The sequence below is a fragment of the Apteryx rowi genome, unplaced genomic scaffold (genome assembly GCF_003343035.1).
Source record: "Apteryx rowi isolate R43461 unplaced genomic scaffold, aptRow1 scaffold_578, whole genome shotgun sequence".
NCBI classification, from domain to species: Eukaryota; Metazoa; Chordata; class Aves; order Apterygiformes; family Apterygidae; genus Apteryx; species Apteryx rowi.
In genome coordinates this window covers 199686-227110 of record NW_020450847.1, presented here as the reverse complement: position 1 = coordinate 227110, position 27425 = coordinate 199686, and the positions used below count along the sequence as shown (strand labels likewise).

The following is a 27425-nucleotide window of genomic DNA, read 5'->3' as shown; positions in this document are numbered from 1 at the left end:
TGTTCTGAACTACTGGTGGATGGCAGCCAGACAGGCTTCTATTGGCTACGAGGTGTTGCGCACAGAACGCCCATCTCTACTGCTGGTGAGTATAATCTCAGGGGAGAGAAAGAGGTGGGGAGAAGCCTCCCCCATCCCATGTCTCCATTTAGGCTGTCCTAGAAAGAAATTGCCCCCCAAAAAACAGCCTCAGTGATCTAAGAGGAAGAGGACCATTGGAGGTTGGGCAGCAAGACCCCCCAAGGATGTGGATAGTCATCCTCCTGAGCTTTCTGCTCCACCTTGCAGCTGCTTTTCACCAACTGTGAGTGATGCTGAACTTCTGTTTTAGTCTCCTTCATAAAGGCATCAGTCTAGGTAGATAGACCACATTCCATGCAGTCAGCTATCCTGCTTCCTGCCGTATCAGATCAGCCCAAAGAGCAGCTAAGTCTCTTACCTTGCCTCCCATGCCTTAGATCAACTCCTGTGAGTTTAAATAGAAGCCTTTTTGAGAGGAGGAAGGAGGGGAGGCTTCCACATCAGAGCTTAAGCTCAGGTATATTTGTTTCTCCAATTGCCATGCCAGATCATATCACTGGTATCTAGACTGCAAGCTATGAGGCCAACTCTACCTGAAGACTGCAGACACTGAGGGATTATTTTGGGGAGTTCTGGAGATGACTAAAGTAAAGGGGTTGAATAGCACACAGGGCTGTAATCAAGCAGGAACTATTTCTCAAGTAAGCAGTGAAGCAGTCCTCTCAGTGGGATCACTTGCTTTTGAATATTGACTGCAGTCTTGGCACAGTGCTGAGGAATTCTCCAGTGGTGGACTGCTGGGGACTGTGCAGCTGGGAACCTCTTTTGCATCTCTGAGCCCTCACATTAATGTCACTGCTGGTGTCTTCTTCTCCCCCTGCCCCAGACATTACCTGGTGGTGGTCCCTGCAGATCTCCGCTACCCATCCACCCAAGTTGCCTGCCTCCATATCACCTGTTATGAAGCAAAACTTCAAGTGAATCTGGTCCTGGAGCGCTCTGCAGGACGTGATTTGTTAGTGCAAGAAACCATCCAGAAGGAGAAGACCTTCATGTGCACTAAGTTCTGGGTGAGCCATCCTAGGCAAATGCCGTTGTTGATTCTCTCTTCAAGAACTGTAAATACTCTGTAGTTTTCTCCCAGCCAGGTTCCACTTTGCCTTGGAGTGAGACTGCTAGGAGGAGAGTGGGTGGTACCTATGAACAGGTAGCCCAGCACAGCATCCCTTGGTCAACACTGAAGTCCTCTGAATCTAACTTTTAATTTCATTTGTTAAACTCTACCATCCTTCTGGATACACAAGAAGAACCTACCTTTTTCTTCTTCCTCTGTTTCAGACCAGATGAAGTAGCTTTGGCTCTTCTGTGAGGGACTTACATAGCTCCATAGCTAAGCTTGGGGAAATGATGTCTCTCTCTCCAGAGACAGCAACAAGAGCAGTTGGATGGGAATGAATGTGCTTGTTATTTATAAACAGAATCTTAGAGCTGATTCATAGTTGGTGAGAATTTAACTAAGATGTAAGATAAGGCAGGCTTGCCTAAGCAATAACCCTTCTATTACACAATATTTTCTATGCTGAGGCTGCTGGAGTCAGGAAAAAACTGTGGTTTGCTCTGGCCTTGTAATCTGGCTTTCTTACTCATACATGCTGGGTAAGTCCTGAAGGCCTAACATTTGAGGCTATATTACGGACTGATTTCTCTCCTATCACTCTGTGCTACTATCTCCCACCTTTCTGGCACCTGCCCATCTTCCTCGCCCGGTCTGGAGAACCAAAGGTTTCAGTCACCTCCTTGTCCCTAGAAGCAAAATTCCTGAGCCAGTGGGAAGAGGGATGGAGTCCATGACCTGCAGGGTCTGCTGCTATAGTGTAGGGTATAGTGTTGACTGAGTGAGAGCTGGATGTGATCTGGGTCTGGATATTGGAAGGGATATCCTGGGACATGAGAGGAGAGATTGGCTAGCTCTTCCACTTCCACCTTACCCTGAATTTCAGCTCAAGGCCCTCAGAACATTACTTGGGGGCTGCATGCTCTCCTCTGTCTGTATAGGTTGCACCTCCAGTTGATGGCACGGAGGAAATTGCCACTGTAATTCTGACCATCACAGGCCAAGAGGTCAGTATTGAGGAGAAGAAAAAGGTCCTGATCCGCAAGGCAAACCGTGGCACTTTCATTCAGACGGACAAGCCCATCTATCAACCAGGGCAGACAGGTGAGAGCTGTAGATGGGAGCAGGCACAGCCTAGACACTGAGCCCTAATAACACTTCATGGAGAGACTGCTGTAGCTTGAGATTCATGAACAGTCCTTGCAGAAGGCTTTGAAAAGGTGTCTCTTGTGCAGTGATGGTCTCAGTGTTTGTGACATCCAGCTTGTGGTGACTGTGAAGTTGCAGGAGGCTGTAGGTCACTGTCCATGGCATCTTACATGTGTGAATGTCCATGTCAGGTGTTACCACAAACACATGTGTAGAATGGAGATAGAACCAGGGGACAAAGGCAGAGCAGAAGTGTGCAGGGAAGGACTGAGATCTGATATGGTCAGTTCAATATATTCCCTGATTTTCTTGCCTTCAGTGAAATTTCGTATCGTGACTCTGGACCAGGACTTCATTGGACTTAATGACTCGGTAAGCCAGACCTAGGGGGCTATAGAAGAGGCTACCCTAGTCCATGCTTAGATCCTACTCCCTATCTTTCCTGCTCCTCTGCCACAGTTCCAACTTTTCCTTACCCCCCACATCCACCCCTGGGCCAGGCCTGATGACTGTCCAGAGGAAAGTAGCAGCCAGAGTAAGAGGTGATAACTCAGAAAAATGGCAAAGTTGTCTGAAGTGTGTTGTGTGTGTTGCTGGCATATTTTTCTCTCTTCTAATGTTTTTGCCCTTTTTTCTCCCCAGTTTTCCCTGTTTCTCCAGGTGAGTGATGCTGAAATATAGTGTTATTTTGATTGATTGCAGCCATTTTATTGTACTATTCATATTCTAATCCTGGTAGAATTTAGACCTCTGACTGGACTGGTAGAACTTCAAGTTTTCTTAAATTAACATGCTCCCTACAGCTTCTGTGTCTTATGTAAGACTTACATGAAGTTATGTTCTCGGTTGCTTCAATATAAATGTGAGTTTTTCCAGACTTGCAAGACTATAGATATGAGATCAGTTTAGACATTTATGATGAGAGGTTAGAATTGTAAAGGATCATTTCTTGAGATCAGAATTTAGAGAAGTGTAGAAGGAAAACAAAATGCTGGGAGAAGAATCTAGCATTACATTGTCTTCAACATTTCTTGACTAGACTATACTGAAACTTAGCTATAGAACTTGATATTCTGCAGCACTGAAATCCTGAAATGAGGTTTCTATGCGGTCTGGATCATGAAGATGCTGGAGAACAACTGCTTCTTCCTTTCTTTTGTGGGTGTAGGACCCTAAGAACAACCGGATAGGACAGTGGCTGGATGTGATGCCCCAAGATGGCATTGCAGATCTGTCTTTCCAGCTAACTGATGAGCCTCTGCTGGGGACATATGTCATCAATGTAACCAAAGGGAAAGCATACGGCAGCTTCTCCGTTCAGGAGTACGGTATGAGTGGGGGAGAGTATATCCGAACTGCAAAGAAGAACTCATACTTTGATCCAGGAAACAGGATAGTTATCCCAAGATAACCATCCCAGGAGCAGATGGGAAAAGTAATAACATCTGTTACAGAAAAGAGTCTGAACTGAGGTTCAGAAGAGTGACCACTTTTGGACCTTGGGTCAGTGTGTAGGAGGAGTGTTGTGCATGGCCCTAGAGCTTTGATACAACTGACTTCTGCAGATCTCTGTGTCAGACAAGACAAGGCCATAAGAATTGGCTTTTCAAGAAAATCAGAAGTGCAGTACCATCCCACTTCTCTTTCATCCCCTAATTAACTGCACTGGGAGGCTGATTTCTCAGAAGGAAGTGGAGGGTCATGGACATGTTTGGGTTTTAGTTTGGGAAGGGGCAATCAACCAAGGACTGCAGACAAATCTCTAAGAGAACCAATGGCAACCTTCCCTTTCCCCTTCTTATCACCACCTTCCCCCTCCATTTCCTGTCTCTTGTTCCACCACAGTCTGTCTTCATGTTAATTCTCTGGACAGGCTGTCCATGGACATTTTTTCTTACAGTTCTCTGTCTTTTCCTTCCAGGGCTGCCAAAATTTGAAGTGATCTTTGAGGGGCCAGTTCAGATTTATGCATTGGATAAAACCTTCCCGCTCCGTGTTTGTGGCAGGTGAGGATTCTGCTTAGAGAGATGGGCCCTGTGTTAATTTCTGCCCTAAGATGAGCATAAGCTAGTCATGTAAAACTGTCAATCTCGGGGAAAATTTACTACAGTTCAGTTACATGAGGCCAGAATCTTCCAAGGCAGGTGTTTCAGCACCCTGATGTAACATGAACATTCTTGAGAGCATCATTCTGTTACTGTAATGTCCCTACTCTAAAAATATCCCAGAAGTCTCTACAGACGAGATGGAGGAACAGCTTAACCTTTGACAAGCAGCCTTATGTGGGGCAGAACATGGCAGATGTTTGGGGTTCATCTCACTGCAGAACAAATTCATGGGAAATGAAGGGTAGCCTTTCCAAATTATGCTCTAGGGGAAACTACAGAGAGGCAAAAAGTAATTGCCCTCGTTACAGTCTAAGGACAGCGCTAGGCTTAACAGCCTTAACAGTAAATGCATGTTCTTAATGAAACACCCATGCTTCTGCTTATAGCATGATGCCTTCAGCATATCCTGGGAGTATCACAGTTGATGCTGACTGAAAGTGTAGCACTCTGCACTAGGTCAGCACCTACAACACTCCTGTTTCTCAGAATAGATTAGTTTGGCACTAATTTTATCACAAAGCTCTTGGATACCATACCATGGACCTAAACAGATAGACAAAGATAATGGGAAAGGGCACTGGGGGAGCTCTGGGAAGTCGAAACATATCATACAGCTGTGATATTTAATTTGAAGTTCTCCCATCATTACAGTTTCCAAGCCTGACCCTGTTTAGTGCTTCAGGGTTCTTGTGCTTGCTATACAGCTGCCACTCTTGTGCTAGATTGTGAATATCCATGAATAAATTGTTTCTGGAGATATGCAAACCAAGCCCCTGTGTTCTCTCACTGTATGCGAATGTCTCTTCCTTCCCCTTCTCTCCCAAACAGATACACCTATGGGAAAGGCATCCAGGGGATGGTTCATGTGAGCCTTTGTCAGAAGATAGCCCCATTCTTGTACAATACTTCAAAACCTGATCTCTGTCAGGAATTCAACAACCAGGTGAGCTACTTAGCAGGAGCTGAGTCCCATTCAGTGACATTTATGCTCAGCCCCAGGGTGAGGCAAGACAATTCGGGAAGCTTCAGCTGAAAAAATAGTGATGTTGCCCCATGGTTTTGGCTGCTTGGCCATGGAGCCTACTGGTGCTGCCTTTTAGTAACTGTCTGACGACTATGACTTGGTGTGTATCATGTGCCTGTTCAACATTCCTGACTGCTATCTGTACCCTCTGTTATTTTCCTACTGAGTTGCAGCTTATTTAATTCAACCTATAATAATATCAGGAAGCCCAGGACCAGAGCAAAAAACCACACTTCTTCAAAGAAGCCTTTCTCTTCTGAGGGCAGCATCCTGGTGGTGCTGATTCCTCTGTTGCACACAAAAGCCAGTGACCCATCCTCACCTCCCAAACCCATGTGACACTCCAGGAGACCTTGTTCTGGCCAAAGACAGAAATGTCATAGATTCTGTACAATCTGCTTAGAGCTTCACTCTTGCTGTTTGCTTTGCGGAGAAGGGTCAGGTCCTGTATCCCCAGACAGCAGCTAACCCCCAAAATAACAACATCACAAGACTATCAGAGTGTGAGATTTGCATCTTTCTTTGGTGCTCAGGCTTCATCCTTCCCCATTCTCTTGTTTCATTTTCTGTTTCACTTCACAGTAGGCCTCTGTTGTGGTTGGCAGTTTGACCACTTACCTGAATCTTTTGGGGGAAGCTGGATCTTGATGTCTTTGGTCTAGTGTTTATTTTCTCAGCAGAGCCCCTTGTCTCAAGGAATAACTGCTGTTTTAAAAAAGGAATGGCTCTGACCTGTATATCTGCTAGTGTAATAAGGTGCACCCTGGAAAGGGTTAAGGAATAAAAATATTTTTGTTTTCTCTGTGCACTGGACTGTGTTTCTTGTGGTGTTTTGGCTCCTTGGAGGGGCCACTTTCCTATGTCTTTTTAAATGGGTACTTCATGCAAGTTCTTCTCACCCGTTGAGGGAGAGAAATAACAGAGTTCTGTGAAACTGCACAAAAAAGGCAAAAAGAATTAGTATGAGGAGTCCTCAGAGGGGAGGAAGAGAGCTCCCCTCCACCCCCACATCTCTCTGAGGCTGTGTCATGTTGTGACCTGGCACAGATGGGTGGCAGAGGCATATCAACCTGTGGGTGCAGCAGTAGTCTCTGAGCCAGATTAGCTCTTACAGGGTCCTTTACAGAGTAGGCAAACCCCTTGTGAGCAGGAATTTTGTGCTACTATTTCTCTCACCTTTGGGTAATTTCTAACATAATTGCCTTGTGCAGACTTTGTTTCCTCTCTCCCTCTGTATTTGCAGACAGACAAGATGGGTTGTTTCTTCACAAGTGTGATTCTGTCCTCCTTTAGCCAAGATTTCTGGTACTATCAGGACAGCATACTTGTAGAGGCCTCACTGGTGGAGAATGGCACAGGTAAGTGGAAATGTTCTAGGGGCTGAGAAAAAGCATGTGAAGATGCACAGATCTTATCAGGAACACCACAGACTTTCAGGCTAGCAAGGGCTCTGGGACTGGCTCTCTAAGCCCATTGAGGCCTGCAATCTAACACAGATATGGACAGAGCCACTGATGCCTGAAGGCATGACCCTCTCACTCTGAGTGCCTGTGGTCCAGTTTCATGCAGTGACACTTAGGGACCTTTCTAAGGGCTAGAAGCAACTGGGAGGAATAGCAGATACCCAGAGTCCTGGGCAAAACATCTCCCTGGTATGAAATGTGTCTGCAGCCAAACGTGCACAGCATTATTACCAATGGGTCATTCTACAGGGTAATGGCTGAGTGTGCTTGGTTTCCTAGCTCCCTCTCTTACGTTTCTGTCTTTTTGCTTTCACTCAGAGATACAGGTCAACGCTTCCCACAAATTACTCATCTCCAAGATTGGTGGGATGGCCTTGTTTGAGGATGTGAATTCTTACTACCACGCTGGAGAGATGTACAGGGGGAAGGTAATTCTCAGCTACAGCCCTTTGGAGAAGAGAGCAAGAGCAATGTGTTCACAGTGACCATTATCTAACAATGTCTTGTTGTGCTCCACCTCCAGTCAAGGCCTTGAGAGGGCATGACTCCCAGAAAAAAATCTTGAATCATCAAAAGTGAGAAAAAAAAAACAAGACTGTCATTTGCCAAATAAACTTTGAGGGAGTAGGTAATAGGAGGACACATATGTGTGGTGTAAATGCCAATCATTTGGAATTTCAGCAGCTGGGAGGCCTTCTGCTGGGGAGGGGTGGGGTTGTCTCATGAGTATGGGAGTTTCATCACACTTAGATCACACAGATGAATTAACAGGGTAACATAAGTTAAATATAGGAGGTGACCAGTAGCAATGTTGATAATACTGTTAGTGCTGGAAAGGTGACCTTGCTGACCTTGGAAATGCTGCTATTGACTTGGGGAAGTAGGATATTCCAGCCACTGATTAGACTCTTCTGGGTTCCTCTCTTTCCCCACGGTGTTCTCAGATTAAAGTCATCGATTACCAAGGCAAGTCACTGAAGTACAAAAAAGTCCTCCTCATAGAAAACTATGGTGAGCAGCAGTTTCAGCAAGAGTACATCACTGGGGACTCTGGGACAGCTTCATTTAGCCTGAACACGACTGCTTGGAACAGTACTTCAGCCTCCCTGGAGGTGGGTGAGGAAGGGTCTGTCTCACTGACTGTGCAAGGCAGGGATAAGCATGCATCTTGGAGCTAGTTACTGCCCTACTGACATCTCCACTTTGCCCTCTTGAAGGACCATAATTCAAACCTGAAACACCTCAGCATGTTCTGGATCTCAACTTCTCCTGAAACCTTATTCTCTGGATCTCAGTTGCTCTCCCCATGAGCTCTTCACACAGAGACCTGTGTGATGGTGTTGCTCAGCCCTGTCCTGAGCTTCCTACCAAGCCACAGCTAGGGTGATCTGCAGCCTGGGAATATCTGATCTTGGTTCTCATTCCCCAGCTGAAATGCTTAACTAGAGCTTAACTGGATTTTTTTTTTGTTTTTTTTTGGTATTTTTTTGGTCTCACCAGGCAAGTGTCCTGCATCAAGATTCTGATATAAAGCCTGGAACAGTTGATTTGAATTACCAGAGAGCCACTCATTTCATACGTCCATTCTACAGCACCAGCAGGAGTTTTCTCACTATTGTCCGTGTGCCAGAAATGATAACCTGTGGTAAAAAGCAGGCTGTCCAGGTGGACTTCAGAATTTACCAGGAAGATCTGGAACATGGGCCTAAGCGTGTCATTTTCTCCTACTTTGTGAGTTTCTGGGGAAGTGCTGGTGGGTCAGCTTAAGACAGAAGAGCAGCATCCCCTACAGATTCAAGCCTAATATTCAATAAATTTGTCTCAGCCCAGGAAAGGTAGCTCATTCTCAGCCATGGTGGGGCTGGATTCTGGTTTTGGGCTGCAGTGATAGCAGGAAAGGCAGCATCCTTCTCTTGGGCTCTGCCCAGGTTCAGAGCAGGTATGTGCCTCACCTGTCCTTCCCCAAGTGGTATTTGTTGCTGCTGCAGCAGCAGCTATCTACCCCAGGAGCAGTGATAGACCAGGGATATTCATGGGTGCAAGAGCTTTTAGCTATTTGGGGAACATTCAATGCCTGAGCAGCTGTTCTCCATCTCCCTTTGGGGCTGATGGCAGATGAATAGAAATGTTTCAGGCACTAGCCCTGGTATGCAGGCACCCTACTATGCCTGTGCAGTAGCACTTCATATGCGCTGCTCTCTGCCAGTGGATCCCAGCCCTGTATTTAACAAAGCCCATTCAGTAGCCAAGAGATCTCAAAAGGTGTATTCAATCCCTCTGCACCAAGATGACTGATGTCAAATCCATTTATTATAGGTTTTGCTTCACTCACTATGTGGGCTAGTGTTAATAGGAACTGGACCATGTGAAGAACTTCCCCCAAAGATCATCAGTCATTTCATAGGACTTTTGCATATACCAGAGTTAGTGCCTTTTAAAAGAAGATCTTTATGTCCTAATCCCTTGATCTCCTGAGCTTTCTCTGCTCCCTGAAAGTGAGTTAACCTCTGTATTTCCTCTCTCTTCTCTTCCCTCCATTTAATTTCCAAGTTCAGGGACAGTTTGGTCTGCATAGTGATTTCAAAGACCATGTGACTGGCATTCCCTTCTCTTTCCCTCTTTTTCCCTAGGTCATGGGGAAAGGCGGGATAGTTCATGCAGGTCAGAAGACTGTTTGGGTTGGGCTGCCAAGAAGTAAGTGCACTCCCCTGTTTCGTGTCTAGCAAGCACTCACTGTTCTGTGACATCCCTGCTTACTTGGATACGTGGTATAAGCCTCTTTGCAATGCTGAAATGGCTCCTCCTTTTTCTATTGGATCAGAGCAGTTTGTGTTTCTAGTTTGCATGTTTCCCTTAGCCTTTTGCTTGGCGCTGCTTGGCACTGAGAGGTCAACACTCAGCATTTCCCAACCTATAGGTTCAACCTCTGTTGCCTTTGTTTTCAAAGAAGTCTTCTTTTGTTGCCCCTGCAAGGGACATGAAGCCCCAGACTTACCCTCTTTCAAACCTTCCTCCTTTGATTTGCAGTTGTGTTTCCAAATAACCTTTGAGTAGTTAGGATGCTGCAGCTTATCATCTTGATGGGTGTTGACTCACTGTCTTCTGCTTCTCCATCTCTCCTTTCTTTACCTAAAAGTGCTTTGGGACACCTTTTTATTGGGTGATAGGATGGGAGGTTTTTGGTGATGGGAGGCTCTGAATGATGTCCGAGACTCTCACACTTTGTGGAGCTAAGCTGGAACTCCAAAGAGCTGTTTCATCTCCTTGAGGCAGTGAATAAAACCAGGAAGATTCTTCTGCTGATCTTGAATAGCAGGTCCAGAGACATGCTGATTGTTTCAGTGATCTCCAGAAATCTCCTTGGATCTGAAAGACCTGAGGAAAGGAATTAAAACAGGCACATACAGAATGATGGCAAAAGCTGATCAGAGTCCCTTTCCATTACCAAAACTACTTTCTCTCCTTCCCTCTCCCATCCATCTAGTGCTGAAAGGCTTCTTCTCCATTCCTCTTACCTTTGACTCGAACTATGCTCCAGCTCCAACACTTGTGGTTTATGTCATCTTCCCTAATGGAAAAATCATCGCTGATTCTGCTGTCTTCAGTGTCTCCATGTGTTTCAGAAATAAGGTAGGAGTCATGTCTGAGGATATGACTAAATGTGTGAAGGTGCGTGTGTCTGCTGCAATCAATGAAGAGACTGTGAAGAATACTTAATATGTGTAGTTCTGTGTGGCTTATACTGTGTGGTGTGCTGTGTCAGGTAGACTGCACTATGTGAATGGTGAAGAGTGCTGTAATGTAGGGAGCAAGCATGTGCTGAACATTGTGGGGGCTGCTGCAATGTCTGGGAAAGGCAGAGAATTGTTGTGTATATCCATCTCTGTAGGCCTGTATAGCAAGTACAACCCAGCAGGATCACAGTCCGGCATACTCAGTGCACTAGTGTGACTCCTGGGACAGCTCAGGGCTGCTCTACTGCTTCAGCAGGCACTTGGACTTGCTGGTATTTGATGCTGGACAGACAGCTGTGAATGGCTGATGGAAGTAGATTTTACCAGCCATTCAGAAAGGGCTGAACTTTTGTGGTCATTGTGAAATCTCTGGGAATCTGCTTCCTTGGCTGTGCTTTGCATTCCAAAGACTAACTTCTGAGGACTGGAATCAGCCTTGCTTCACAGCTGTATATCTGCCGTGGACAGCCATATTCAAACAAGAACAAGTAGTGCTTCAGGAAACTGAGACCAAACTCGCAAAGAGTCTTGAGATAAAGATTAGGCCTGTTTTTGATCTGGGACTCCAAAAGGAGCAGAAAGAAGGCTGTGGGGGTGGCTGGCTGGTTTGCTGGGTAGAGAAAGTGCTGTGTTCTGACTCAGTAATATCTCCAGTATTGTTAGTTGCATTGCACTGGTGATAGTTGTTTCCCTCTCTGTCTTTCATGTGATGTGTCATCTTTCCTTTTAGAACTCCAACCTATGTTTTCTTAAATACTCCTGAGGATCCTTAGAAGATTCTTTGGGTCCTTGGAAACGCTCTTCATGTAGGACCTCTCCCTGCTCAGGAGGTGGTAGAATGGCCAACAGCAGAGATCTCACTTGTGTTCTGCCTGGCTCACTTGCATTTATATGTTATTCCCTTCCAGGTGGAGCTGGGCTTCTCAAAGGATGAGACCCTTCCTAATTCAGAGGTCAGTCTCCACCTGCTGGCAGCTCCTGGCTCCATGTGTGCTGTCAGGGCTGTGGATCAGAGTGTTCTTCTACTAAAGCCAGAAAAAGAGCTCAGCAACTCCATGGTGAGTGAACCTGCTCTGACTTCTTCTCCTTCCATTATATTAACATGAAGATGGAGAGAGAGGGAGAGAGAGAGAGGGAGAGGCTATTGCATCTGTGCAGTACTTATCTCCCAAAGAACTCAAAGCACTGCCAAGAGGGATCAGTATTGCTCTCACTGTGGCATGAGTGAGGGTTAGGGGACATGTGTTAGGAAAGAGGCTCAAGGTCACTCAGTGACAAATCTATGCTCAGGTTCTGTTGTCTGATCTCATGCTCAGTTCAGCAAGTCATGCTGGCTCTCTCAGAGGAGAACCAGAGAAGAGTGACTGTGAGTCTGTGCTTTCTGGCATGCTTTCATACGCGGCAGCCAGGAACAATTCAGATTTGGATGTACTAGAGAAAGTGAATGCCAGGTTTTATTTTCACTGACTGGTAGTTTGCTCTTTCTTGCTTTCCCAGATCTATGGGCTGTTCCCATCTGTTTATAACTCCAGGTATCCTCGCCAAGTGTCTGAAGATGATCATTTGTGTGGGTTCTCAGATTCTGATCAGCCTGATGTGTTTACAGCATTCAGGGTAATAATGGTTGACTGGTTGGGGTAATCCATGAATTGAGAGAAGTGTGATCCCCTGACTTTACCAATATCCTAGGGATGGCATTACAGATGTTATAGGGAACAGGTCCAGTTTAGACACTTAAAACTCACTTGTTCCTTGAATAAGCTACTTGAAATTGTTGACCAAGAAGAAACTTGTTGTATGGTTACTGCACATTGGTTGGATGATTCAGGATGCCATGTATTATTGGTTACTTTAATTCAGTTTCACATATATTTAATCTCCATAGGATGAGAGATTTGGATTGCCCAGGATTAATTATATAATTAAATATATAAATAAATATTTATATATATATAAAAGTAAATAAATAAATATAAAAAAATAAGTAGGAATTGCACTGTGCAGGCTGATAAGACCTAGTATCTAAATGACTTTGTGTTTGAAAAAGAATAAATTTGTCTGACTCAGGACAGATAAATTAACTCAGGAAGCCTTGTTTGCCCATTGCCGAGGATCTAAATGATTCCTTCTTAACTGAAGCAAGAGCATAACTTATCAAGCCAGAAGGACAGCTGAGTCCCCACTGTATGAGGGAACAGGAAGCCATAGGGTAAAGGGCGAGGAGGGGAGGACAAGCTTCTGGTGCATCAATTCTTTCTTTTTTTCTGTAGGAAATGGGGTTGAAAATTCTGTCCAACACCAATATCAAGAAACCAAGAGTGTGTCTAACTACTCAATCAACAACTATGCTGAAGGGAACAGGGATGTTTATTTCCAGGCCCATATTAATGTTTGCCCAGCCCTATAAAGCATATAACAGTAAGCACTTGCCAACTGTTCTTTCTTATATATGGGATGCTCAGTCTTTCAGGGGAAAGCAGTCCTGTGTGTGAGACGAGAAGCAATAGTTGCTGTATTTGCAAATGGAGGAGAGAAAATGTTTCCTGTCTCTAAACATGAGGCTGTCTGGGACTAATGGCTTCCAGCTCTGAAATGTTAGTGAGTTGCCCAGAGCCCAAATCTCATCTTTGAGATGAGGGAATATTTGCCCTTCCTGCAGTGCCTACAAACACAAGTAAGTCCCAAAGCACCTGAGTCCTATCAAATGAGGCACGCGATTTTAAACTTTAGACTAGCACCTTAGGTTCCAGTGCAGTGCTTCTCATGAGCTGATTGGATGACCTGCATCCTGAGCAACCTCAGCTGAGCTGGAGCTCATCTGCTCTAAACTAGGACCTGAGGATCTTGTGCTAACTGAGTCTTTGTTATTTCCAGCTGGGCATCTGACAACAACTACCTATCAGCCCACTAAGTATTTGCCTGTTTCTCAAGCTGAAGAGAAAGTTCACAAGTATTTCCCAGAAACGTGGATATGGGATTTGTATTCTGTGGAGTAAGTAAATTGAGCAGAGGGGCTTAGTGTGAGTGGCTTAGTGTTGCCTGGATTGGTTTAGACTATAAGCTGCTGAGAAAAACACCTAAGGACACATGTCATAGGGCTTATTACTATCAGGCTGTTTCTCATTAGAGCTGATATCTGCATCCAGTGCATTTTTCTTTCCTAGATGATCATACAAAAGTAGTATCCATTCATGGGAGCGGGCTGCATGCGTTTATAGGAAAGCAGGTGTGGTGTAGTGAAAAGGTTTGGTTTACTGTCTGTAGTCAGTTTGTAGTAGCCCTGTGGGCCAGCAGTTCTGAAACTGGGCATATGGGATGTATCCTGGGATGTAAGAGAAGCTGATCCATACGGCAGCCTGTCACAGGACTGTGAATTCTGTCCTGACAGAAAGCCTGAAGCCTCAGTGAGTGGACAGGGTCCCTTGAGGGAGGGACCAGTGCAGGAGAGAAGGTACTTGGGCCTGGAGGGGGTATGAGATGAAACACTGACAGGGCAACATGGGGTGAATTCTAGATGGCTTGTATGTGCTTTTTGTCCCAGAGAAGGAGTTTCTATCCAGCATTTCTGCTGCCCTTCCTCCTTGCTGCTCCCTATACCTCCAAGATTCCCTATGTGAGCAGGAAGCAAACTGTTTTTCAAACAGGTGTTTTCAAAATAGGAAGGGTGTGCAGTGAATCACAGAGGAGAGGGAGCAAAGTGCTGCTGTGGGAGGCCATTTTCCACTGAGCCTCAGGAGAGGGACCTTTGGAGATTTTTCACTTCTGACTTTTTAAGAATTTTTTAAGAATTTCTTGTTTGGCATCTGCTCAGGTGAGACACCCCCCCCCCTTACCTCCCTTGTAATTCCATCTACATCCATCTTTTCACCCACTGACTACCGGAAGATATCTCCTACACAATTTGTCCTCCAGCCTGATCAGAGCAACCAAAGATATCACTGATATCACTGATTGCATGTGCCTGGCAAATGGATTCTTTAGGGGAAAGTAAATGCTTCCCATTATTGGAGACAAATATCATTAACTTTAGCGAGGGCTGCTTTAATTTCTGCTGTGGTAGCAGCCATGGAACAGTCTGGTGCTTTCAGAAGCTGTGATCTGGGCACAGGCACTTTAAGCCAAGTCTCTGCCCTGTCTTCATATTGGACTTTAATCTAGTCCCTTCTGCTAAGTTCTGCTGGTCTTGGCAGAGTCCTGTTGCTCTTCTCTTTCCTGGTTCTTTATCCCTGGGCCAAGAAAAATAAAACTGCTGACAGCTGTAAAGCATTTTTAGATGTACAAAGGGCAAGTGCTGTCTGAGGAAAGTGATGAATATGACTGATGGCATCTTCCAGGCTGGTAACACCCTGTCAAATTGTTGCTCTGTTGATATAAGCATCTGAGGCTGGGGTGGAACTGAGCTGCCTAAATTGGACATCTGAAATAGGTGAAATACTGTGAATATTTCTCCCCTCAGCTGCTCATGGGATGGTGTGTATTGGCACATTTAATTCGGCTGAATAATGTGTCTCTGGGAGCTTTTTCTGTGTTCTGAGGGCTACAAGTTCAGTAGAATTCTGAATTAGGTTAGCAAACTGGATGTACTGGGGAGAAGGGTGCAGATCTGCTGCTGCATAGAGTGGGATTCTGTTAAACGTTTCTATTACTATCCACTTCTCCTCAGTCCCAGCGGGAACAAGAATATCACTGTAACTGTGCCTGACACCGTCACAGAATGGAAGGCAGGGATGTTCTGCATAGGGCGTCACGGCTTTGGACTTGCACCAACCTCCAGCCTGCTTGTTTTCAAGCCCTTTCTTGTGGAGCTCACACTGCCATCTTCTGTGATCCAGTGGGAGACCTTCATGTTGAAGGCCGCAGTCTTCAACTACTTGCAGCGGTGCATGAAGGTGAGCCCTACCAGAGGCTCTGCAAGGAAAGCAGGGTATAGGTGGGTAGGAAATGGCTAAGGTCCATGGCCTATTTTAGGAAAGGTGAGATGTGTCTTGTCACCATCTGCCATCCCTGCTGCCCCTTCAGATCCAAGTGACCTTAGAGGAGTCCACACACTTCCAGCTGAAGCCATGCAAAGGCTGTGTCTACAGCAGCTGCTTGTGTGCCAATGAAGCTAAGACATTTCAATGGAGTGTCACAGCTAAGCAACTGGGTGAGGATAACAGGGAATTGGGGTGGTGGAGTTGGGAAGGCATGGGGCCAAGGTGGAGATGCTTTGTAAGAGCTGGCACGAAGTGAAGGAACTGGGGTGTGTGTCTTGTTAACTTGAGGGTACTAGTTTGCATTCATTCTAAAGACTTAAATACTCATAACTCTGTGGTAAGAGGTATAGAACCTCCCATATCTAGGTCTCTGATCCAATTTTTTGCTGCCCACAGGTGACTTCAATTGTATTAATGGAAAACACTTTCTTATAAGATATTTGCTGCACTAAATGTTTCTTTATTTTCAGGGCTAATGAACATCACCCTGAGCACAGAGGCGGTGGCCACCAAAGAGCTCTGTGGCAAAGAGATACCATTTGTCCCAGCCCAAGGACAGAAAGATACAATCATCAAACTACTTCTAGTCCGGGTCAGACAAGCTCTTCTGTTACCTGGATCTACAAGTGGGCTTTGTGCAATCCCCAGATGGTGTGCAGGTTAATTTTGGGAGTTGCCCCTTGCTATTCAAGGCATGTAATTAGAGACTCAAGGCCTGATCTGGGCCCAGCTGTGAGGGCTGATGGATGTGGGAGGTATGGGGTTATCCTCTGCTTCATGCCATCCTCCATTCTTCTGCTTGTGGTCAGGCTTCTAAATGGAAAACTTTAAATACATACCCTCTTTCATGTCCTCCCTCCTCAGCTGAGCCTCCTCAGCTCTCCACTGAATCTTAAACCATCTGTTCCACATACATTCAGAATTCAGGTTATTCTGAAAATACATATTGTTTTCTTATCTGGAATTAAAATAATTGTCAATAATTTTAATTTTTATGTGACAGAGACATTACTCCAGCTGGTGATTGAGCCTGAACCAGGGTTTTGTCCATACCTATTTCTAATCCACATGTAATTCTGCTTCTCTCCTGTCTGCTCATTAATGTTACTTTTATATGCTCCAACAGCCAGAGGGAGTGTTGGTAGAGAAGGCTCACAGCTCCATCCTGTGTCCCCAAAAAGGTAGATAATTTTCCCCTTTTAGTGTGCTCATTCCCTTTCTCCCTGGCTAGCTACCTCCTGGGTCTTTCCACTTGTTGGAATATTTCCTCTGTCAAACTGGTCAAACTACAGAGGCATACTCTAATTCCGATGCCACCAGGAGCTTCTCCTGGTTAGAACAAGGGGATCCAATCCTTTAGCATAAACATTCCTGATACTAATGTGACAGCCTGAGGTCTTTCCACCTGTGGAAATGAAGCCAGACTACTGAACATGGCCAGGTTGGAGGATGTGACTTTGGATTTCTGCTGCTGTCTTGAAGTTTATGGTATATGGCAGATTTTGAGAGCACTAGGAGCATGGAGAGGACATATCCCTGCAACTGAAATCTGAAATGAAATGCAGTAACTTATGTACAGAAAAGCAGGAAGGTGCCTTTGGCCACAGAGGTTTTCTAGAAGATCCTCTCACCTTCTTGAGAAGGAAGGCTGATAGGACAGTGCAGTCATGATGAGGTGGACAGAGGAAGCTGAGGGTGAGATGGGACAGAATTTGTGGGGTGATCTGGAACTTCTGTGACAGGAAAATGGGATATTAACACCCAACAGTCATGAACAGAGAGATTCTGGGGATTTTGAAAGCTGTTTTTATCAAAATCTCTTTCTTTCTGTCCTCCCCGCACACCTTGCCCCTTCTGGTATCAGGGAATCCAGCACAGGAGTCTGTGTCCCTGATGTTGCCTCTAAAGGTCATTGAAGGTTCAGTTAGAGCCACCATCTCGGTCACTGGTAAGGAATTCAGCTTTGATAATACCTTTCCAAATCCTGTATATCTGAGTTTAGCCCTAGGAAAGCCCAAACCCAGAACCCCCCAAACCCTTTCCAAGATTTCTGAGGCTCCACTGCCTTTTGTCTCCCATTTATGTGACTGTGTTTCCTGGTTTCAGATGGGCTAAAACATGTAACAGGGGAGAGGTCATTCTTTTTAACGGCTTCCCCTGGCAGGATGGGAATGTCTACAGCTGATATGTAGGGCACAGCAGAGCTGATAAGCTGACTGGACAGGGCTGTGCCTGCTTTGCTGTGCTGGGGCTGTGTTGCCTGGTGCACTACCAGGAACTGGTCACAGATTGCCAGAGGTGAATAGCCAACTGCCTGGCCCAGCAAGTGATCAGGGTGCCTACTCTCTGTTCCAGGTGACCTCATGGGGACAGCACTGCAGAACCTAGACCACCTGGTACAGATGCCCCATGGCTGTGGGGAGCAGAACATGGTGCTGTTTGCCCCCATTGTCTATGTGCTGCAGTACCTGGAGAAGACAAGGCAGCTGACCCCAGAGATCAAGGAGAGGGCTACAAGATTCCTGAGCAATGGCAAGGATTTCAGGCCTGTCTTCCTCCTCTACCTCCCTCTGTGTTCACCCTACTAATAACCCCTGGTGCATACTCCCCTTCCCCCAGGGTACTCTACCACTTATAATGTTAACACCCCCAATTCCCTGCCCTGTGATCTCCTTGCAAATACCATTCTGAGGTCTGAGTACTAATGTCCTGTTCTACTTCCTAGGGTACCAGATACAGCTGCAGTATCAACACCCTGATGGTTCCTACAGCGAATTTGGTACCAGGGATGAGTATGGTAATACTTGGTAAGCCCTGGGTTCTCTCTCCCCAATACCTGCTGTCTGACAGCGTGCAGGGCGAGCAGCTTCCTGCATTGAATCCTTTTTGTCATATTGGACCCAAAGTGTTTCAAATGCTTTACAGTTGCACTCCAGGGGTGTGCAACTATCCTTGGGATGAAGGGTGACACTGGACAGGCAAATTAGGAATAACACTACAGTAGGAGAGAAGACACCTATCAGTTTGAAACTCACGGTTTTCTTCCTCTTTCTCAATTTCTCTGTAGATTCTTTCTTTCTGCTTATTCTTCCCTCTCTTTCTCATTCATTCTATCTCATTCTGCTTGTGTTCCCTCTCACATGCCTTTTTTTCTGTTCTCTCCCCAACCAGGCTGACTGCATTTGTGGTCAAATGCTTTGACCAAGCCAAACCATACATCTTCCTGGACAACAGGGGCATCCAAGCTGCTCTCACCTGGCTGGAGCTCCATCAGCTTCCCAATGGTTGCTTCAGAAATGTGGGCCAACTTTTCCATACAACCATGAAGGTAGGGATCAGAGCACCTTCAAGGACATACTCAAAGCGGTTCTTGCCAAGTGTACCAGCAATTTTTTTAGTTCAGTTTTGTGTGTTGTTCTTCTCTTTTGCATGCGAATAAGCCAGGGAATGGTGGGACCTTTGCTGAAAAGCTTCAGGCCTTTGTGTATTACCCTTCCCAGCTTTTTGGATATTTATGCATGTTTTGCATATGTTTATATTTATGCAGGGAGGTGTGGATGGAGAAGTTCCCTTGGCTGCCTATATCACTGCTGCATACTTAGAGACAGGAGAGACACCAAAGGTAAATATTGGGATTCTTTCCCATGCTCTTGCCTTCAGATCTGAATCCTGAAGACCTCAATGGGGACACTGAGGCCCACAACAGAGCATCCTGGAGAGGTTCATGAACAAAGTGATGGGGTGGGGGAGGAAGGACTTATCATTTCTCAGGAAAAGGCCTCAACTATCCCTTGGGGAGGGCATTGCTGGCAGGGGAGAGAAGGTAGGGTTAGGCTACTAGGAACTGTTGGAGTTCATGGTTAGACAGCATGCCTGTGTCCCAGACCTTGCTAATTCCTGTTTCCTCCCCACTGTGCCTTGCTCCCCCATGCTCTATACACAGCACTATACACAGATAGCAGTGATTTGTTTGGGAGCAGAAGTGGGCATGGCTGCTCTTGCAGCCAAATAAATAGACATAATAAAATTTTAATGTGGTTTACTTACCAGACAGTGGAAATCTGGGGAAGGAGGGCTGCAGAGAGGTACATATTATGAACAAAGGGAAATTGGAATTGCATACCCAAATAATAACGAGGGGGACCTCTTACAAGTGCTGAGGATAATAACTAATTACTAGACTCTGTGGTACTAGCAATTAAAAAATATAATCAACTAAAATGCTAAAGACATTGAGAAGCAAAATTTTTTGGAAATATGAAGAGTAAGTGAAAGAGCAGTGCTTTTCATTGTGGTTGCAAGCAATGGGCATAGAAGAAAGGGAGACAGCTAGAAATTAACCTTCTTCCTCACAACAGACATCCTTTAGATCACCTTTTTTCACCATAAGGACAATCAAGTGTTGGAACAGGTCACTTAGAGAGGTTTAGCAATCTCCATCCTTGGAGGTTTTCAAGACCCAACAGGATATCTCTCTGAACAACCTAGTCTGATCTCATAACCGACCCTGCTCTGAGCAAGAGGTTGGATTGGAGACCTCCTGAGGTCCCTCCAGACTTGAATTATTTGATTTAGTGATTCTGTGAAGTGTCTGAGTTTCAGCTGACTTGAATGAAGGAGGCTTTTTATGAAACTGGATCACAGATATTTGACATGTATTATGCTCCATAGCAGAGTGAAACACAAGGACAAGGACTTTCATCCTGGTAGTGCAAAAACAAAACTAAAGAAGAGTTTGTAATAGATCTTTAAAGCTGGTTTTGTAATTTGAGAAGGAAAGCAGAGAGTTCCTGAGAAGAAACCAAATTGTGCTCCAGATCCATGAGAAATATCCCCCAAAGGAAGACAAACAGAACCTCAGAGCAGTTTGCATGATGAATCAGTGGAAGCTGCTGTGTCCAGAGTGAATCCACAGAGGCTGACCAGTGTTCTGATCTTTGTGATGTTAGAAAACCTAAGCTACCACAAGGTAGGAGACATCATGGAATTCCTCATGCTGCAGAAAAGTTGACAAGAGTATTTTTATCTCAGAAAGAATTGTCCATGGAGTGAGGAACACTTTTTTACAGCAGAAGTTAAAGAAATTGTTGGTCTGAAAGTAACCAGACAGTTATTCAGTTGGACACACACGCAAAGACCATTGTTTTCAGATAAAATGTTCATGACAATGAAAAGGCAGTCACAAGTAATGACAGACAAGCAGTTTATTAAAACATGTCTTACAGTGGTCATCTTGGCCCCAGATCTGTGGGTAGATAAAGTGGAAAAGATAAAACCTGTTATAGCACCCAGGAAGTTTCACTGATTGGATTATAAATGGTTTTACGAAGAATACACAATCTCTGGAGGTCAAAATCCTGAGAAAGAGTTTGAGGATGTCCTCCAGAGGTTAATGTGCTCAGTATGGTTCAGAACAGAACTTACTTTCCCCTACAGCATACTTAGAAGATTCATGAAAGTCATTTAGGTATAGAAATATTGGAAAAAGGCTGGAGATGTTTTATACAGTCCTGAATAAATTTATATTAAGGTATGCTTTGTATGACAAAAATCAAGACAGACTCAAAGAAGCCTCCACCCCCACCCCATGCTGGAAATTGATCCCTTGGAACAAACTATATTGTTTATGTTGGCTGGGAAAAAATAGCATGTTATAGAGAAGCAGTTCCTTAGCTGGCGCATGACTGCTCACAGGGTACAGTTCTGTGCAGTATACAAGTGGGACTGCTACTGTCAACACTACAATGAGTGCAGTAAGTGTGAAAACACTTCCACTAGAGTGCCACTGTCAGTTCTTGTGTTAATTTCATGAGAGCCAAAAGGGTAATAATACATATCAGACTGATCCTAGACAAGGTATTAAGATGTATGATAATAGTTGGCACTTCATAGCTGGTAATTCAACTGTTTTCACTAGAATTTTGGTGGTTGTATAAAGACCAGTGCTGTTACCTCCATTTTAACCATCTGGGAAAATGATTTAAGAAATAAAATAATAAGGGAGCCCCTGAACAAATGCCACAGACTTGCTCTAATCCATTCTTAGCTCTAGTTATTTACAGAATACAAACATTGCTGTGCTACTTGTAGATACTACATTTAGCAGCAGAAAACTGGGATTTTTTTAAATGACAGGAGCTTAGTTTAGCTATCCTGCTTTGTTTTACCAGAAGAGAGCAAACAAAAAAGCCACAGTCTGATCCTGGGAACTTCTGGTACTTCATGTGTAGATACAATGAGCATCTCTGGGAATCAGTGGCTGCATCCAGCAGTACTACTCCACTGTCTAGAAAGCACCCAGAAGACAGAGACATTACCTTTTCTCCCTTCTAGAAGGGAAAGAGGTGAGGAGCATGTCACGTGTCAGAATAAATTTTAAATGTAGCCCTTGTTTGATCCTCACTGTACTTGAAAAGAGGCCCCTGGAAGAGGGGGACCACAAAGTGCTGGAGATGCACAAAGATGGGGCAACCACTGTGAGCCTTTGGCTCATGCTCGGAACAGTATAGCTGAATGCTGGAACACAATGCTGCTGAGACCAGTGGATTTACCCCCTCCTGCTAACAACGTACTGATGTTCCAAGGAAACTGGAAAATCCAAGTGACCTTGTAAGGCACTGTAGAAGTAAATTAAACACAGTAATCCTGGTTACCAGGCTAGGTATAAGCATTTGGAATTGTTTGTTGTTGCTTTTGTTATATTCTGACTGGGAAAGTAAGATGTGGTGGTGATGTTTCAGCAGTAAGAGGGTTCATTTCACTGACAGAGCACTGCTGAAGCCTGTGACCAGCTAAGAAGAGGTAGCCAGGGGATCTCTGTCAAGCACTTTCAGCATAGAGCTGGAGACACGTTGCTTAGTGGTGCTGCAGTGAAATAAAGGGAAGAGTGCAGGCTCGACCCCACTGAGACACACGATTAAATGTAGGAGGTGCTTTCTATGTCAACATATGCTAATGCATGCTTTTGCTTGTGTACCTTGAGTTTGCCTGCCACATGTATATGTATCTGAGTGACCAATGTCAATGTATGTGTTCTCTGTAGAGCAAAGTGGTGCGCAAGGCTCTGGGCTGTATCACTCCTTCTCTTCCCAAAACTACCAGCACTTACACACAGGCCCTGCTGGCCTACACCTTTGCCCTGGCTAAGGACACTCATCGCACGCAAGAACTACTCGCTATACTTGATCAAAAGGCAATCAGAGCAGGTATGGGAGCCTCAGTGCCAGGTGAACATCAGAGAAGGGACAGTTAGCCTTTATGAGGCCTTGGTCACACACAGACTGAAAGGACCATAGCCTTACCCCTTGGTCTTAATTCCTGTCTGGTGTTTCAGAAAACCAGTCTGCAAACTTAAGGTACGTGGTGGCAGTACTGTGGTGTGGGCACTGATTTATTTCAAATCTCTAGCCCTTTTTGGGTTCCTGAAGTGGAGGCTGGGCCCTGAGAAAAGTGGGGTTTCTCATGCAGGATTGCAAAGTGCCAGAGCAGTAGGCAAGCTACCCCACCTCTTGTAGTGCCTGACCCTCAGGACTAGCTAGTGCGTAGCTAGCTAGTAACAGGTAGCTAGCAGGCCTGACAAAGAAGATAGTGGAGGAGTGAGATGTCTGGGAGTTACTGTGTATACAGATTATTGGCATATTAGTTTTTGATCATCACCTCGAAAAATGGGTCTTTAGTATGTAATATGGAGTGCTGGGTATTGCAGAATAGATACTGCATACATGGGATTGGGGTTCACTCAGTGATGTATATAGCCAAGAAGTATTTACTCAATCGTCTGCGTGCACTCTAGCCACTGTGCCTCCTAGGCCTGAGGATTTCTTTTCTGATAGTCCTCAGTGTTATCCACGCTCTTCCTTTTTCAGGTGGGCAGATCCATTGGAGTCAGACCCCATCCAAGGCACCCAGCACTAGCCCTTGGTCACAGCCACTTTCTGTAGATGTGGAGTTGACAGCCTACGTCCTCTTGGCTCTGCTCTCCAAGCCAAATGTCACAGGGGCTGATCTCATCACAGCGTCCGGCATTGTGGCCTGGCTCAACAGGCAGCAGAATGCATATGGAGGGTTTGCCTCAACACAGGTAACACAGGGTTGGGTAAGGTGGTATTGCTTGAGAAAGAATCTCTGCAGGATCTTTGCAAATGTGATTGTTAACAGTGTGAATGCTTTGAGGAAAAGGTCCTTGTGCACAGAGATCCTCAGAAGGGCGAGTTCAAGTGTCTTTTGGTCTCAGAGCTGCAGATCTGTCCTAAAAAGGCAAATGTGCAAACATGGAATTGTTTCTTCTTCAGGACACAGTAGTCGCTCTGCAGGCCTTGGCCAAGTATGCAGCACTGACATACAGCACGAAAGGGGTTGCAGAAGTGAGGGTGAAGTCCCAAAGAGGCTTTGGGAGGAAGTTCCAAATCTCCCATCAGAACCGGCTATTGGTGCAGGAGGTGGCACTGACAGAAATCCCAGGAAAGTTCTCTGTGCAGGCCCATGGCAGCTGTTGCGTCTTTACCCGGGTAGGTTGCCCCCTTACTGCAGACTGTGCTATGTCAGCCTATTGCTCATTATCTTATCAAATAAGAGTCTCCCTTGCAACTACATACAAGGAAATGTGCTTTAACTAGGCTTCAGTCCCAGCCTGTCCACACTGCAATAAGCCTGCATGGCATGGGAGACTCTGAGATACAGTGTGTCCAAATGTGAGGACACTGATGCTACCATGGCTCCCAGGGTATTGGTGAATGGAAATCTTGCATAGTGGTTCCAGTGCTGTGTGCCTGACTAGTTTCAAGCAGAAGGGAGAGGAGAAGGAACCGCAGCTGGAAGGATCATGGAAGTTTTCCATTCTGAGGGATCTTTATTTCTGGTACTGGAAGGAGTGTTAGTCCTGTTCATTGTGTATGGTTTATCCAGTAACTGTCTGTGGTGCCTAGCTTAAAGGTTAGCATAGTCAGTGAAGAGGTATGATAGGTGATATTGAACTAATTATCCATGTCTTATTCTCTATCTTTATCTCTCCCTGCAGATGGTGCTGAGGTACAACACGCCCTCCCCACAGGCCTCCACATCCTTTGCCTTGAGAGTGGAAACCAAGCCAGTCAATTGCACCAAGGATGATATACACTCTGTTACTGTCTATGTCAATGTCAGGTGACTCCAAAGACACAGCCCCAGTTGGGAAGGAAGACCAGGCATGGCTGGAGAGCTGAGGGGGGGCTTATTGGCTGCAATGGAGGCACCAGACACTTTGGGCAGAAGGTCCAGAGGGTGAATTTGCAGATGGAAGGGGTGGGAAAGAAAGATACAGGCATCTTTGGGGAAGAGTTTCTAAGGGGTTTGATTCTTGCTAGGGAGAGGAGTAGTAGTCAGCTCAGATTGGGGGTGCTCAGAGCAGTGCAGCCATCTTCTGTCCCTTGTGAGAGGGAGTGTGGCTGCTTTGGCCCTGGTCCTAGCTGGGCTGCCTGGCTCAAGGTCCTGCACACATGATATGGTGGTGGAGGGAAGGAGGAGCTGGGAGGGACCCTCTTGACTATTTGATTTTCTTCCCCAGCTACACTGGGAACAGAGCTACTTCCAACATGGTGATTGTGGAGGTCTCCCTTCTGTCTGGGTTCATCCTGGCTGCAGGATCTAGGACATCTGTAAGAAGCCTGGAATCAGGATAATCATGTGGTGTCAGTGGGACCATTCATGCCCCAAGGGAGAGAGGGGTTATGTAGAAAGGAGTTGTCTGGCTCTCTCTTGAGCAATCTCACCATCTCTTCCCCTCTGACACTGAACTAAACATGAACATTTATTGTCAACTCCTTTCTTGTGCCTTGAGGATGGTAATCCTTCTGGCCCAACTGGCTCAGCAAATTCTTGACAGCTATCTAGGTTATGTTCCTGTCCTTGAGTCCTGCAGGAGCTGAGTGACCCTGCAGGAAACTCAGCCTGGAAGGGGTGAGAGCCCAACATAAGTATGGAAATGAGTGGATGAGAACCTGCCCATTCAGGCTTAGATAAACCTTGCTGGGATGTCTCACACTTGCCTTTCCAAAAGACCCAAGTTAGTTCCTTCCTCTGCTCTCCTGTCCTAGTTGCAGCACTGGCATCTTGTGAGAAGAACTGAGGAAACCCAAGCAGGTGTTGCCATCTACTTGGACAAGGTATGTGTGTGCTGTTAGAGAAGCTGCAGGACAGGAGTGGAGGACATTAGCAGAGCTGTGTGGAGAATCCAGGGCTGGGATAGCAGGGGGGATTGTAGGCTATTCAAGATTCATCTTGAAGTCCTGTCTTTGACTCCACAGAGTTGTTACTGCCTATGTTTAGGATCAAATTTAGGTGAGGAATAATGGACACAGCTCCTAAGTGAACTGTCATTTGCCCTTCTCCAGCTGAGCCATAAGTCTGAGATATATGTCCTGCATCTGGAACAGGAGATTGGGGTGACCAACCTGAAGCCAGGGCATGTCAGGGTCTATGACTACTACCATCCAGGTGAGTGTGGAACCATGGGGCATTAGGGCTGGCTGGGACTTTGTGCTTGGCTCCATGCAAGGGTAACTTAGGTCTCTCCTGTCCTGTTACAGAGGAGCAGGCCCTGGCTGATTATAATGTTTTCTGCAGCTGAGGTAGGTGTGAGCCCCACCAAGATTTTTGCTGTTCCCTTCCTCAACCCCTGTACAGACCTAGCAGCTTCATGAAGTTTCCTCTACAACCCAGCCATCTCTTCCTGCCTCAGGGGAGCCCTGTGTATCTCTGATTCAGCATGTTCCCTTCATCTAGGACTGCACTGGAATTCCTTAGGCCTCCAGGGACTTTACTCTCTGCCCTCTGTTTTCTGGACTTTGTAGTGTCATCTTTGCTGGATTGCCCGGTAGGCCAGACATGAAGCGATTACCCTGTGTCCTTGCTGTGAAAAGTCATGTGCTCTTTCTGGGATTCTCCACAGGGATGTCTGGGCTGGTATAGTGCATGGGTCTGCCTACCAACGGAGTGACAGTGCTTATAGGCAGTTTGTACTGTTCTGGAAGAACTTCCAAGCAGAATTCATGGTCCTAGTTTAAGCTTATGCAATTTGGCTATGGAGAGTTTCACCTCTTCTTGGGGAGAGGCTGAGATATAACAAAGACACTTGATCAAACCAGATAAACACTTTCCTTGAGAGTCCTTAGTGAGGGCCTGGGCTCCCAAGCTGTTCGCATCCCAGAGTTAATCATTTGGGTTACATTATTTTCTCTCTGGGATACTCCCTCTCCCTGCCCTCATTCCTCAAAGCATCTGGTCTGCTCTCTTACTGTTCTCTGTTTCAGCCCACAGGGATCCCAGTAGTGGGAGATGCCCCAGATCAGCAGGGCTGCTGCATTGTTGCTTCTGGGATGATGGGGCATGTGCCTCCTGGAAAGTCATGCCTCAGTGGGCTTGGGATATTGGTGCTGGGGCAGATCTCAAGTTGGATTTCAGGATTAAACCTAGCCCAAGCCTTGTTCCTTATCCTGACGGAATATTTTGTGGTGAATTTATTTGGGTGTCTGATTAATTCTGATTGTTTTAATCCAGAGATTTTCCTGCTTGTAAAAAGAATGAAAACAAAATATAAATCATGAGTCTGGGTACTGTGGTATGTGTTTGGGCTCCATAACAGAGGAGTTACCTTGGAGGAGAGTGCAGAAGCAAACTGTTATAGAGACAGTGTAACTGAACCATGCACCTGGCATTCACTTCTCCCAGCACTGAATTCCACTCCAGCAGCATTGTGCAGTCACCAGTATAGGATGTGGACCCCAGTCCTGCTTGGAGGCTGATCCTACTGAGCATCATCTACTGCCATCTAGCACAGATGTAGCTAAGCAATAAGTATTGG

At 45.6% G+C, this 27425-nt stretch overlaps 1 protein-coding gene across 1 annotated transcript; it reads left to right on the top strand.

Moving 5' to 3' along the window:
* Positions 1-227: 227 nt before the first annotated feature.
* Positions 228-27080, top strand: LOC112973983 (alpha-2-macroglobulin-like protein 1). Its single transcript, XM_026082468.1, has 36 exons — positions 228-304; positions 908-1091; positions 2077-2239; positions 2604-2656; positions 2927-2944; positions 3453-3612; positions 4206-4290; positions 5221-5335; positions 6660-6774; positions 7198-7307; positions 7824-7991; positions 8380-8610; positions 9510-9573; positions 10364-10509; positions 11522-11671; positions 12111-12227; positions 12884-13031; positions 13488-13605; positions 15277-15502; positions 15633-15759; positions 16060-16181; positions 16716-16770; positions 17454-17537; positions 17945-18121; positions 18315-18396; positions 18761-18917; positions 19137-19211; positions 22632-22794; positions 23455-23669; positions 23881-24096; positions 24606-24730; positions 25131-25221; positions 25660-25728; positions 25957-26059; positions 26152-26193; positions 26875-27080. Exons 1-35 carry the CDS (start codon positions 246-248, stop codon positions 26190-26192), a joined length of 4332 nt encoding a protein of 1443 aa, XP_025938253.1. The 5' UTR covers positions 228-245; the 3' UTR covers position 26193; positions 26875-27080.
* Positions 27081-27425: the final 345 nt, after the last annotated feature.

What these genes read in the sequence shown, in the direction of transcription:
- LOC112973983 (XM_026082468.1), top strand. Translation starts at nt 246, where the DNA reads ATGTGGATAGTCATCCTCCTGAGCTTTCTGCTCCACCTTGCAGCTGCT. An exon ending in GTCAGGAATTCAACAACCAG is followed by an intron (nt 5,336 to 6,659) that starts GTGAGCTACTTA and finishes CTGTATTTGCAG; the next exon opens with ACAGACAAGATGGGTTGTTT. An exon ending in ATGTGTTTACAGCATTCAGG is followed by an intron (nt 12,228 to 12,883) that starts GTAATAATGGTT and finishes TTTTTTCTGTAG; the next exon opens with GAAATGGGGTTGAAAATTCT.